Below are 13,819 nucleotides of genomic sequence, written 5' to 3'. Positions count from 1 at the left end.
CAATGGGAGGGACTTACTCAATGGGAGGGGCTATTATTCAGAGGGCGGCGCTGTTACACAGGGGCGGGGCTGTTATTCAGAGGGAGGGGATATTACTCAGGGTAGTGTTACTCACTATTACTTAAGAGTGAGGGGCTGTTACTCAGGGAGGGGGACTGTTACTCAATGGGAAGGGCTGTTACTCAACGGGAGGGGATTTTTGCCAGTGAGAGGGCGGGGCAGGGATCCAGGGAGGGGCAGGGAGACTGGAGAGGGCGGGGCGGGGCAGGGCACGGAAGCCCGGGGGCCGGGCGGGGCACTCACCCAGCAGTGATTGGTGTGTCTCCTGTGCCCAGGCTGCGGGTAAACATGGTGCTGGAAACCGGATATTACGATATTCTCGGAGTCGAACCCGGTTCCTCCACAGAAGAAATCAAGAAGGCCTATCGCAAACTGGCGCTGAAGTTCCACCCCGACAAAAACCCAGAGGAGGGGGAACGGGTAAGGAACAAAGCGCCAAAGACTTTCGCCCCCCCGAAAAAAAGATATGCAGTCAGTTCCGCTTCGCAGCGTACCCTGCGAAGGGCTTTGGGAAGTCCCGAAGACGCGATGAGGCGCAGTATCAAAATGCGAGGACTTCGCTCGACAATTGCGCACCGACAAACAGTCGTGGAATGAGCGACCACGTCATCGCGCGGCCCTTGTAGCTCAGGGGTTAGAGCGCTCGCCTCGCAAGCGGGAGGATCTGGGTTCGATTCTGGGGTAGGACAGGGCGAAACCTTCGGCCAATTTCCTTAACCCCCCCCCAGGGGTTTCCAGGGGTAATAACCCCTCCAAAAATAATAACAATGCGGTCACTCAATCCACCACCGCGGGGGACGTCGCCCCACAAAATGCACGGTCACTCCACCTTACAGTGTATCCCGCGAAGCGCTTTCAGACGCCTCAACAACGTGATGTGTCGAGCGCAAGGAATATCACGCAGCGCCCTTGACAGGCGGACGGCGTCAGCTGTTTCGAGTCATCTCTCCCAAGAACTCGTTGCATTGCTGCCGTCTATTTCTGGTTGATTTTTCAGTTCAAGGGCATTTCTCAAGCCTACGAGGTCCTTTCGGATTCGAAGAAGCGAGACCTATACGATAGAGGTGGTGAGGAGGCCATTAAAGGTGGAGGAACAAGCGGTGGGTTTCACTCACCGATGGATATCTTTGACATGTTTTTCGGTGGTGGCGGTCGAATGCACTCCAGGCCAGAGCGAAGAGGTAAGCGGCTCCTGCAACGTCTTACTCAGCGGGTATCGCGCTCGCCTCGCAAAGCCGGAGGACCCGAGTTCGATTCGCGGGCGGGTCAGTTCGGTGCGAATCCTTAGGCAAGTTTCCTTACTCCACACACGCACACACACACGCTATGTGAACTCCAAGGATTTATTATTATAAATATGCTTCACTGCGTTGTAGGGAGAAACGTGGCCCATCAGTTATCAATGTCCTTGGAAGACATGTACAACGGAGCTACCAGGAAGCTTACTCTGCAGAAGAATGTGATCTGCCAGAAATGTAATGGTGAGTGTTACTCCGCCCAGGGAAGGAATTCGAGAGGGCGTCCCAGGCCCTGGACAGTCAGGGATTTGGACCCGAGCTGGGGCTTGGGATCAGGAGGGGGTGGAGGGCGGGGAGGGTGGGGGTAGGAGGGTGACCGAAGACTCAGTCAAAGAGGAGGGTCTTGAGACGGGCCTTGAAGGAGGCGAGGGAGGGGGTGAGGGGGTGAACCCCACGAATGTTTGTGCACAATTGGCTGCCGTGTTCAGTCCAAAAAATACACAATCACTACACTTTACAGTGTATCCTGCGAAGCGCTTTGAGACGTCTCGAAGACATGATAAGGCGCTGTATCAAAGGCGAGGATTATTATTATTTATACCGTACATTATTATTATTCATTAATATTATTATTGTTCCCTCAGGATACGGAGGAAAGGAGGGGTCTGTGGAGCGCTGTCCGAACTGCAGGGGGAGTGGTACTGAGGTCCACATCCAACAGATAGGGCCTGGTATAATCCAGCAAATTCAGACCATGTGCTCGGAGTGTCGAGGAGAGGGCGAGCGGATTAACGCCAAGGACAGATGCAAGACGTGCAGCGGCAAGAAAGTAGTGCGAGAGAAGAAGATCTTGGAGGTGCACGTAGACAGAGGTATCTTTCAACAACAACAACAACAACAACAACGTGCTATCCTGTAGCTCAGTGTTTAGAGCGCTCGCCTCGCAAGCAAGAGGACCCGGGTCCGATTCCCGGGCGGGTCAGGGCGAAACCATCGGCAAGTTTCCTTACTCCACGCACGCGCCTCTGTTGGCCTAGCAGCAAGTAGGAACCCAGTTGTTAGTCGATTGGCGTAATAAACCCCTCAAAAAATAATGATAATGTGGTCACTCAATCCACAACTGTTTGTGGGACACCACTGCGCGCAATTGGCTGCCCCGTTTCACCCATAAAATATCCAGTCACTACACTTTGCAGTGTATCCTGTGAAGTGCTTTGAGACCTCGGGCAGATGCGATAAGGTGCTGCGTCAAATGCAAGGATTGATATTACTTATTATAACGACGACAGCAAGTGACATTTACCCAGCGCCCGCCTTTCACATCGGGAGGACGTCCCAAGGCGCTGGACAGTCAGGGGTTTGGACCCGAGCTGGGGGGTTGGGATCAGGAGGGGTAGAGTGGGGGTGACCGATGGTGCGGTTGGTCGAAGAGTAGGGTCTTGAGACGGACCTCGAAGGAGGCGAGGGAGGGAGGGACTGTGGGACGGAGTTCCAGAGGGTGGGGGCTGAGAGGCTGAAGGGGGACGTGGAGCAAACATGAAAGGAAACAGCAAATGCAATTTGTTGTTGTTGTTGACGTAAACTGTGTTGGATTCAGGGATGAAGGACGGACAGAAGATCACATTCCACGGAGAGGGTGACCAGTTGCCGGGACTTGAGCCTGGCGATGTGATAATTATCCTCGATCAGAAAGAACATGCGTCGTTTCAGCGCAGCGAGAACAATCTCATCACCCAGATGGAAATCAACCTGGTGGAGGCCTTGTGTGGGCTCAAACACACCATCAAAACCCTTGATAACAGAACCCTGGTGATCGGCTCCCGGCCAGGTAACACTCACACCTGTAACACTAACCAACGCCAAACTGGTCCCTCAATCCATGACTGTTTGTGGGACGTTGCTGTGCGCAATTGGCGGTCGTGTTTCACCCACAAAATAATAATAATCCTTGCATTTGATACAGCTCCTTATCACGTCGTTGAGACGTCTTAAAGCGCTTCACAGGGTACACTGTAAAGTGTAGTTACTGTGCTTTTCGGGGCCGAACGCGGCAGCCAATTGCGCCCAGCGACGTCCCCACAAACAGTCGTGGATTGAGTGACCATATTTTTTTTAAGGGGTTGTTACCCCTGGAAAGCGATCTGGCAATTGACTTAACAAGCGGGTTCCTACTTATTGCTCGGTAAACAGAGGCATGTGTGCGTGTGCGTGTGCGTGTGGAGTAAGGAAACTTGCCCAACGTTTCGGCCTGACCTGACCCACCCGGGAATCGAACCTGGGACCTCTCGCTTGCGAGGCAGACCACTGAGCTACAGGACTGCACAAATCCAACTTGGTCACTCAATCCACGGCTATTTGTGGGACACTGTTGTGCGCAATCGGCTGCCGCGTTTCGCCCACAAAATACACAGTCACTGCACTCTACAGTATATTCTATGAGGCGCTTTGAGACGTCTCGACCCTGTGATCAGTATTAAATACAAGGAATATTATTATTGTTGTTATTCCTTTGAAGGAGGTGTTGAACCAAGGTCTCATCTGCCTGTCTCAGCTATACAGTCACTCCATTTGACAGTAAACCTCTACAAAGCGCTTTGAGATGTATGAAATTCAAAAATGCCCACTTTTTTATCATTATTATTATTATTTTACGGTTGTTTCTGTAGGAGAAGTGATCAGACCAGGTGACGTGAAATGTATTCTGAATGAAGGAATGCCCTTACATAGGAACCCTTTTGAGAGGGGTTTGCTCATAATACAGTTCCAGGTAAATGTCCACAATATCTCATTGGCCCCAATCAATTCTTTCCTTGGTTACACTTCCACAGGCAACGATTATACAAAGAGCAAAGATAATAATAATCAGGAATTAAATATTGATCAGTCGTAAATATTGCCTCTATTTTTATACCTGATTGGGTACTGTGATAACGATGTGATAAGGCGCTCTATGTGGTGTCCTGTAGCTCAGGGGTTCGAGCACTCGCCTCGCAAGCGAAAGGACCCGGGTTCGATTCCCGGCAGGGCGGAACGCTGGGAAAGTTTCCTTACTCCACACGCCTCTGTTTACCAGCAGTGAGTAGGAACTTGCGAGTCGGTCGATTGGCCGATCGCTTTTCTGGGGGTAATAAACCTTCCAAAAAANTATTAATTGGTCACTCAATCCACGACTGTTTGTGGGGACGTCGCCGGGCACAATTGGCTCCTGCGTTTCGCCCACAAAATATACAGTCACTACACTTTACAGTGTATCCTGTGAAGCGCTTTGAGACGTCTCGATACACAAGAACAAATTACATTTGTATAGCGCCTTTCATGTCCCAACGACGTGATAAGGCGCTCTATCAAACTAACTGTACCCGTTGCAGCTTTGTTTCCAACCAAAGGATCCAATATGGAGGGTAGATTGGCACATAGACAGACACACAGACGTTTCATCTTGATCTATACTCAGCCGGGAGGACTCCTGTGGGAGGACTCAGATGCAAGGGTTATTATTAATATTATTATTCATATTATTGTTGATATGATTATCACGCAGGTAAAATTCCCAGAGCCGGGTTGGATTCCTATCGCTGACCTCCACAAGTTGAGATTCCTTCTTCCGCCTCAGACGGATTTTACTGCCACAGGTAAAATCTACAGTAGATTATAAAACATATAAAATATGAAATGAAATCGTTTAGACAAGGGTGTCAAGGGATACGTGGCAAGGCAGGCAATTGGAGTTGAGGTACAGACCAGTCATGATCTTATAGATGGGTGGAACAAGCTCAAGGGGCTGAATGGCCTCTCCTGTTCCCACGTTGCTATATATAATAATAATAATAATAATAATCCTTGCATTTTGATATAGTGCTTTATCACATCTTCGAGTCGTGTAGCGACTTTATGGTTCAACATATCCTTCAAAGGAATGACAATAATAATAATAAAAATCCTTGCATTCACTTCTGCGTCTTAAAGCGCTTCACAGAGCATACTGTAAAGTGTAGTGACTGTTTTGTGGACGAAACATGGCAGCCAATTGCACACAGCAGGGACCCACACATTTTTGTGGAGGGATTATTACCCTCACGTTTGCCCAACGTTTCGCCCAGACCCGCCCGGGTCCTCTCGCTTGCGAGGCGAGTGCTCCAACCGCTGAGCTACAGGACTCCATGTTATATATATGTTCCTATGTTCACAGAGGACATGGAGCAGGCTGACCTGATGGACCTAGATACACAAAGCCACCACAGCAATGAGTACACCAGCGAGGCCTTTGAAGACGAGGCAGGGTCCCAGCGAGGTGTCCAATGCCAGACATCTTAAATGAAGAGATGCACGCAGATGATTCCCTCTTTGCATGTGGTAACAAAGCTGATCTTTCCTCTTTTAGCGCTTGCTCGGGCTGGGAGGGTTAGTGGAAGGAATGTTTGTCAGCCCTGGTGTCTGCCCCATGTGGAAACCCATCACCGTTGCTTAAGAGTCTCCAAACCTAACTGAGAATTCCCCACATCCCACCTACACGTGGAAATCTCAGAGATAGGTCATTGGAATGGGATGCTCTCTCTCTCTCTCTCTCTCTCTCTCTCCCTCCCCTCACCCCCCTGCTTAATTCCAGAGAACATTAGGCACATGTTGGCAAGAGCCAAGGCTTGGGGGGAGCCCAGAGTGTGCATAGAGTAACTGCTGGAGTCTAACCGGCTCAAACCACACAGCTTGGCCATTGAGAGCTCTTGTCCAGCGAGGACCGCCCTCCTCATTAGTCAGGGCTTTGGCTGTGGGGTTAACAGGAGCTGAGGGGGAGGATTTCCTGCCCCCCAGTAACTGTTCTGCCCTTCCAGGTCCTGCCGATGAGCCGGGCCGGGCTGTGCTGCCGTCAGCAGTGAGTGCCCTGGGATACTGTGGACCCTCCTGGCTCAGGAACAGACTGGAGACCGTCACAGAGGCCGGGCTCCATTCTGACACTCCATTGCTAAACATGTCACCTTGGGGCACGTTCAGCTTCAAGGAGACCTCACTGCCCTTCCACCTCACCCCAAGGAGGAGAATCTGGAGTGAGGGAGGGAGAGAGAGATAAAAGGAGGAAGGGATGAAATTGGGGAATGTTGGTATCCCATTTGCCAGGGAGGTTTTGTGTACGTTGCCTGAAGGTGGCGCTGATGGATTGTATGACATTGAAGAGGGAGTCTTTCTGGCATCTCAATGGGCTAAATATTGGCAAAAACAGCAACTTAGGGTGGTGTCTCGGTGCACTCACAGGGAGTTGGACACTGAGCAAGAGAGACAACTTCATTTTATTCAGAACATGTGTCCTCTTCCGCTCTAAACTCCGTGACTCTATCACCCCCACTCTCGCCCGGCTCCACTGCCTCCCCATCCCCTAGAGGATAGAGTTCATAATCCTCGTCCTGGACCTTCAAGGTCCTCCTCGGCCTTGCTCCCCCCACAACCTCTGTGACCTCCTAACCCTATATCAGCAGCTCCGGCCTGCTCCACGTCCCCCGCCTCAACCCCAGTCCACCATTGGCGGTCAGGCCTTCAGCCTCTTTGCCCCCACCCTCTGGCACTCCATCCCACAGTCCCTCTGCCTCGTCCCCTCCTTCAAGGCCCTTCTCAAGACCTTCCTCTTCAACCAACCATGCCTTCGGCCACCCTCTTACCCCCACCCTCCCTGGGCTCCAACCCTCCTGATCCCAGGGGTAGATTGTCAGCCGGGTGTCTGACACACACGGAAAACCATTACCGTGACCAGCCGGGTGTCTGACACACACGGAAACCCGCCACCGTGGTAGCTGTGCCCACAAACAGTACACGAGCCACCGATTTCCGCGAAGGTTTGTTGGTTAGGACATCAGGCAAGGAACACACTTTTCTCCTTTCCAACGGTGGCCCAACTGACAGCTCACAGGCCGATTTCGTCCGACTTTCATCCAACGAAATAGCTCTCTCCCTTGCTCTCCTCTCTCGCTCTCTCTCTCTCTGGCTCTCAGTGTCTCCGCCTGGAATGTGCAATGTCTTGGAGAGCCACGCAGTGCAGCTCATCATGAAATAAATTCAGCCACTGAAGCAAACAAGGAGATCAGGGAGATTAAAGCAGTGAATACCTACAGTGTCTCTAGGAATCCTGACCTGTGTCACATACCTCAGGAGGATATATATTGTGTTTCAAACTGCCTCGGGCAGAGCGAGGTGAAAGCCTGAATGCATCGATAAGCCAAAAGTCTTCTTTGTTGCAGAGAATTGTTACAGCAACTACGCAAAGCTCCATTGCTCTCTCCCTCCCTCCCCCCACTGTGCATTTATTGTTTCGCACTATTCAGTGATTGTCCTTTTCTTGTGACCGGCCGGGTGTCCGATACACGTGGAAACCCGTCACCGTGACCGGCCGGGTGTCTGACACACACGGAAACGCGTCACCATGACCGGCCGGGTGTCTGACACACACGGAAACCCGTCACCGTGACCGGCCGTGTGTCTGACACACAGGGAAACCCGTCACCGTGACCGGCCGGGTGTCCGATACACGTGGAAACCCGTCACCGTGACCGGCCGGGTGTCTGACACACACGGAAACCCATCACCCTGACCGGCCGGGTGTCTGACACACACGGAAACCCATCACCGTGACCGGCCGGGTGTCTGACACGCACGGAAACCCGTCACCGTGACCGGCCGGGTGTCTGACACGCACGGAAACCCGTCACCGTGACCGGCCGGGGATCCTGACACACACAGAAACCCATCACTATGGTTGAGTCAACGGTTGAGCAGGTCACAGAGGTAGGAAGGAACTCGGCCGTGGAGGGCTTCGAAGGGGAGGACGAGGACCTTGAACTCGATCCTCTGGGGGAAGTGGGAGCCAGTGGAGCCGGGCGAGGGTGGGGGGAACCGATGGAGCGAAGAGGCGAGCGAGAGCAGCGATCGAGTGGAGTTCCAGCCAACAGAGCGGGAGTTGAATGGTTTTTTCGTGAGGCTCGGGCCAGAAGGACTGCATCTGTGCTCAATTTCCAAAGTATGAAAATCATTTCCTGTTCTTGTTTCTTTGGAACAAAAACATTCGAAACTTTGACAATTTTATAAACTGCAGAAAACAGCCTTTTCAGATCAGGACTCAAATCAAAGTTTCCCACAAATTTGGACAATTATAAGAATCCTTACATCTGACCCAGCGCCTTGTCGCGTCTCAAAGCGCTTCCAAAGATGCGCTGCGAAGGCTCGGACTGCGTTTTGCAGGTGAAACGCAACCGCCAATTTGCACACGGCAACAACAGCAACACATTGCATTTACGCAGCACCTTTTGTGCGGGGAGGACGTCCCGAGGTGCCGGACAGTCAGGGGTTTGGAGCCGAGCTGGGGGTTGGGATCAGGAGGGCGGGGAAGGCGGGCGTAGGAGGGTGACTGAAGGCGCGGTCGAAGAGGAGCGTCTTAAGACGGGTCTTGAAGGAGGTAAGGGAAGGGGTGGTGAGACGGAAGGACTGTGGGATGGAGTTCCAGAGGGTGAGGACAGAGAGGCTGAAGGCCCAACCGCCAATGGTGGGGCGGGCAAGGCGGGGCATGTGGAGCAGGCCGGAGCCCACTGAGGATTTTGAACTGTATCCTCTGGGGAACGGAGAGTCACGGAGCCTGGTGCGGGAGAGGACACAAGTTCAAGAACAGTCCCAGGAAGCGCCGCGAAGGAACCAATCTTATCGGGGATTGTCGGCCAGGACACTGGGAGAGAGAGAGACTCCTCTTTACGAACGGCGCCGCGGGAGATCTTTAACGTCTCCCCGAACAGGTAGTCGGGGAGAGAGCGAGGTTTAACATCTCATCCGAAATTCATCACACGCTCACTGGAGTGTCAGCCTTGGCTGTGAGCTCAAAGTATATCGTGACAATCTACCCACAAGCTTGTGACTCAGAGGTGAGAGTGGGAGTGACTAAGTCGAGCTGACACCCAGGGTTTGAGGAATATAGGTGCTCGGAATTTGAGCACCACAGGTTCGGAGTTAGTATCCGGCCTGAGAGGACATGTCTTGTAGGAACAATGCATAATTGTCTAGTTTCCAATGGGGTGTGGAGGTGATATCAAATGCTTCCTACCTTGCTAGCGTGCAAATCAGAAGGGCACCATTTTAGATTCATAATCTCTCATAGCACAGGAGGAGGCCATTCGGTCCATTGTGCCCCTTTGGAAGAGCCACCATCTAGTCCCATTCCCCCACTCTTACACCAACTAGCCCCGCTCTTACCCCAACAAGTCCCACTCCCCTGCTCTTACCCCAACTAGTCCCCACTCTTACCCCAACTAGTCCCCACTCCCCCCGTACTTACCCCATAGCCCTCCACATATTTCCTTTTTCAGTCCCTATCCAATTCCCTTCTGAAAGCTATCAACCAATTTGCTTCCACCGGCCTTTCAGGCCGTGTGTTCCAGACCGTAACAAAAAAGAAAGTTTCCTCGTCTCCCCTCTGGATCTTTTACCGATTATCTTAAATCTGCGTCCTCTGATTACCGACCCACCCGCCCCCCCCCCACCCCACCCCCCCCACCAGCCAGAGGAAACAGCTTCTCCCTCGCCGCGCTTATCCAAACCCCTCATGATCCCGAACGACTCAAATCTCCCCTCGACCTTCTGCCCTCGAAGGAGCACCAGCTTCTCTCGTCTCGTCTCGTCTCTCCACGTAACTGAAGCCCCTTCAATCCCGGTGCCATTCTGGGAAACCTCCTCTGCAATCTCTCCGATGCTCCCAACATTTTTCTTTAGAAATCCTGAACGGTAACCGCAAGATTCGGCAAAGTGACAACCGTCTCCCAAAGTTCCCATGTTCGAGCAAGTTAAGCCAGGTCAGGAGAGGGTTTGGCAAGCGATATTGCTTAACCTGACGCAAGCCAAGGAAACTGGTTGTATTGGAAATTTCATTGAGCGTTTGCCCTAGGCATGATGTGACGTTACCTTGTTTTGTGCAGTGCTTGAGCGAAGAGGTTCGCTGAATTCAGCCGTTCGTCGCTTGATGGGTCGTTTCTCGGGGGGGGTAATGACGCTTTACAGGCGTATCCCGTGAAGCGCTTTGAGAACGTCTCAAAGACGCGATGAGGCGCTGCATCGAATGCAATGAATGTAATGAGGATTATTCCAACGTTGACGAGGCTGTTTCTCTGCTTTGCAGGAAAGCCCAGTGGACTGATGTGAGCTGCCTTTCCCTGCGATCTGCCATCATCATTCTTCCAACCCCCCAATCGACCTCTTCTGTTGGAATCGTTGCAAACAGATGTGAAGCCATTTAACATGAATCCAGGCCCCCTGCTAAGCCTTCTGTTCCACTCGGCACAATAAATATTCAGCCAAATTGATGCCGTGCAAGCGGTGTGGTGTGTGTCGAGCGAATAACCGCGCCGTGTCACCTCTTCGAGGCGCCTCAAAGCGCGTCACAGGATGCACGGTAAAGTGTAGTGACTGTGCGTTCTGCGGGCGGGCCGGCTGCGCCCGGCGACGTCCCCGCAAACAGCCGTGACCACATTATTATTATTTTTGTTTGGAAGGGTTGTAACGACAATAATTACTATTACTCCGCGAGGGAAACAGAGGCGTGTGTGTGTGTGTGTGTGTATGGTGGGGGGGGGGGGGGGTGGGGGGGGAAGTAAGGAGACTCGCTTAAGGTTTCGCCCCGACCTGCGAATCGAACCCAGGTCCTCTCGCTTGCGAGGCGAGGGCTCTGACCGCTGAGCTACGGTTAAACCAAACCCGGAAGACTTTTAACAACAGGGGACACAGATCAGAGCTTTCCCCCACCCACCCACCCCCCCACCCACCTTAACCTCTTCCCTCCCCACCCCAGAGAGAGGGGACTTATTCCTTTGGCTTGGATTTCACTGGGGTTGGGTTTTGAAAGGCTTTGGATTGAATCTGACCCCACTTTTGTGAATGTGTAAACCAGTGAAGCTGTCAGTTTGACGTCTCGTTCTTTCCAAACTTAGGAACGACCTCCCAGATATCTCAGTGTTTCCGCGGAGACCAGAACCTTATGGAATCTCATTGACCGGGCCAGCACAAGCCCTGACTGGGCCGGTTCGGTCAGAGTTCGCTACCGGGCACATTGCATCTGATCAACGACGAGGACAACACATCACATTTACACAGCACCTGCCTTTCACGTCGGGAGGACACCCCCACCCCCCCCAAGGCGCTGGGCAGTCAGGGATCTGCACCCGGAGGGCGGGGCGGTGAGGGTAGGAGGGTGATCGAAGGCTCGGTCGAAGAGGAGGGTCTCCCTACCTCTGTGACCTCCTAACCCCCTACCGACCTGTCCGCTCAGCGGGCTCCGGCCTGCCCCACCATTGGCAGGCAGGCCTTCAGCCTCTCTGCCCCCACCCTCTGGAACGCCATCCCACAGTCCCTCCGCCTCGATCGCCCCCTCCCTTGCCTCCTTCAAGACCCGTCTGAAGACCCTTCTCTTCAACCGTGCCTTCGGTCACCCTCCTATCCCCACCCTCCCTCCCTGCCCTCCACCCACCTCCTGATGCCAACCCCCAGCTCAGGTCCAAATCCCTGACTCTCCAGTGCAGCTCCTTGGGACGTCCTCCTGACATGAAAGCCAGGCGCTGTGTAAATGTCAAGTGTTGGTGTTGTTTGGGAGGGGGTGAGGTGGAGGGACTGTGGGATGGAGTTCCGGAGGGTGAGGGCAGAGAGAGAGAGAGAGGCTGAAGGACTGCCCGCCTGCCCGGCCGATTGTGATGATAAAAAGACCAATCCACTCCGGGTCCAACTTATCCTAATTTATTATTAGAACCATTTTATCTCGCCACTCTCATTGCAATGCTAACTCTCCAGATTCTCTCTCTACTCTTCTCCTAAAAGCATTTGCGGTGGACAATCACGGACCCCTCCTCCTCATAATCCTTCTTGCGGACCCAGAGGGACTGAAAGGTGTTCAGGCAGGCCGTGATGGAGCCCCCGATCCAGACCGAGAACTTCCTTTGTGGGGAAGCATAGACGTTCAGCTTGGAACGGTTGGGAGCCAGTTTTCCGATCTCCTTCTGGATCCGCTCAGCAAATCCCGGGAACATTGACGAACCGCCCGACAGAACAATATTGTTGAGCAATTCGGAATGGATCCCCTCTTTGCATTTCTGAAGACTCTTCATGGCCAAGATGTGCAGGCCTGGGTCAGCGAGACCGATGACTTGGGGTTTGAAGAGGGCCTCAGGACACCGGAAACGCTCATTCCCTATCGTGATAATGTGTCCGTCCGGCAACTCATAGTCGGTCAGGTAATCGCTCTCGCTGGCCACCATCTCCTCTTGGAAATCATGGGTCACATAGCAACAAGTCTCCTTGATGTTCCTGACAATGTGTGTCTCCTCGGAGCTGAAAGGGTTGCCACACTCCTCCAGGAGTTTTCCCATGTACTCGGTGAGACAACCTCCAGCCAGGTCGAGGCGGAAGGTGGCATGAGGCAACGTGTAACCGTTGTGGATCGGTGCGGTGTAAGACACCCCCAGGCCCGACTCGATAATCAGTCCAGTTGTCCTGCCAGTGGAATAGAGCGACAGCAAGGTCTGATGGGCAATGAACAAGGCTGGGACCCCAAACCCTTCAAACAGCAGCTCTGCCGACTTCTCCCTGTTGGTTATAGGGGACAAGGGAGCATCGGAGAGCAGGATAGCATGTTCTTCTGGGGCGACTCGGAGCTCTTGATAGAACACGTAATGCCACAGCATTTCCAGGGCGTCCCAGTCCGTCACAATCCCGTTGGTCACCACTCTGGTTTTGGTAATCCAAGGATCGTTGGGGATTGAGTTCCCGATGTAGTAATCGGGTCCTTTGTTGTGGTCGTGCACGGGCTGGTGGATGGGAATGCCAACCAGGGAACGCAGGACCACTCGCGGTTTATCGTCACCGGCGAAACCTGCTTTGGTGTAACCGGTCCCGATGTCCATCACTATGGCCGCGATTTCCGTGAAGGCCTCGTGAGACTGAGACGGGCACTGTGCCAGGGCGGCAACGGGTTTTCCGAGGTATTTACTCATCCTGTCTTACTCATTCGGGTTCTACTTGCGAAAGGGAGTTTTTTTTTTTTTGGGGGGGGGGGGGAACAAGCTTCGTCGATGGTTCGATCGATCGACGCAGTTTGGCTTAGCGACAAGAGTGCGCGTGCTCTTGCTTGTGTCGTGGCAAGTTCGCCTCGTGTGCTGTCCTATCACTTGCCCGGCTTGAACTTCTTGTGGCCAGGGCAACTGCTTTTAGGTCACAATCCCACACATTATGACACAACCCATAAGCTGGGCCAATAGAAAAAAAGCGGTTGTGATTTTACCGCCAAAAAACACCCTCCTCCGCTACGCAGCGAGCCTGTTCGGGTCTGGGAAGCATTGCCCGAAAGGGCGGTGGAAACCTACTCGATAACTACTTTCAAGAGAGAAGTGCCGGCGTCAGCTGCCCACGTCAGCTGCCCACTCAACCCCACGAAGCCAGTCAGGAACCCGGGGGTCTTGTTTGACCCGGAACTGTCCTTTCTCCCCCCCCCCACCTCCTCCCTACCAACCCGGGGA

At 53.0% G+C, this 13,819-nt stretch overlaps 2 protein-coding genes across 2 annotated transcripts; one reads left to right on the top strand and one right to left on the bottom strand.

The window, feature by feature from the left end:
* Window positions 1–320: 320 nt before the first annotated feature.
* Window positions 321–5,612, top strand: LOC103181228 (dnaJ homolog subfamily A member 1-like). The gene is made up of 8 exons (XM_042345910.1): window positions 321–480; window positions 1,058–1,241; window positions 1,437–1,541; window positions 1,943–2,170; window positions 2,896–3,126; window positions 3,965–4,065; window positions 4,840–4,930; window positions 5,488–5,612. Exons 1-8 carry the CDS (start codon window positions 349–351, stop codon window positions 5,610–5,612), a joined length of 1,197 nt encoding a protein of 398 aa, XP_042201844.1. The 5' UTR covers window positions 321–348.
* A 6,461-nt stretch (window positions 5,613–12,073) lies between these two features.
* LOC103173902 (actin-like) lies at window positions 12,074–13,297 on the bottom strand. Its single transcript, XM_042345924.1, has one exon. The coding sequence runs from the start codon at window positions 13,295–13,297 to the stop codon at window positions 12,119–12,121; it is 1,179 nt and encodes a 392-aa protein (XP_042201858.1). The 3' UTR covers window positions 12,074–12,118.
* Between the last annotated feature and the right edge of the window lie 522 nt (window positions 13,298–13,819).

The sequence above is a fragment of the Callorhinchus milii genome, unplaced genomic scaffold, assembly GCF_018977255.1.
Source record: "Callorhinchus milii isolate IMCB2004 unplaced genomic scaffold, IMCB_Cmil_1.0 Scaffold157, whole genome shotgun sequence".
Classification (NCBI taxonomy): Eukaryota; Metazoa; Chordata; class Chondrichthyes; order Chimaeriformes; family Callorhinchidae; genus Callorhinchus; species Callorhinchus milii.
The sequence above is the reverse complement of the archived record's forward strand: the minus strand, read 5'-3'. Positions and strand labels throughout refer to the sequence as shown.

What these genes read in the sequence shown, in the direction of transcription:
- LOC103173902 (XM_042345924.1), bottom strand. Translation starts at nt 13,297, where the DNA reads ATGAGTAAATACCTCGGAAAACCCGTTGCCGCCCTGGCACAGTGCCCG.
- LOC103181228 (XM_042345910.1), top strand. Translation starts at nt 349, where the DNA reads ATGGTGCTGGAAACCGGATATTACGATATTCTCGGAGTCGAACCCGGT. An exon ending in GATCTGCCAGAAATGTAATG is followed by an intron (nt 1,542 to 1,942) that starts GTGAGTGTTACT and finishes TTGTTCCCTCAG; the next exon opens with GATACGGAGGAAAGGAGGGG. An exon ending in TGCTCATAATACAGTTCCAG is followed by an intron (nt 4,066 to 4,839) that starts GTAAATGTCCAC and finishes ATTATCACGCAG; the next exon opens with GTAAAATTCCCAGAGCCGGG.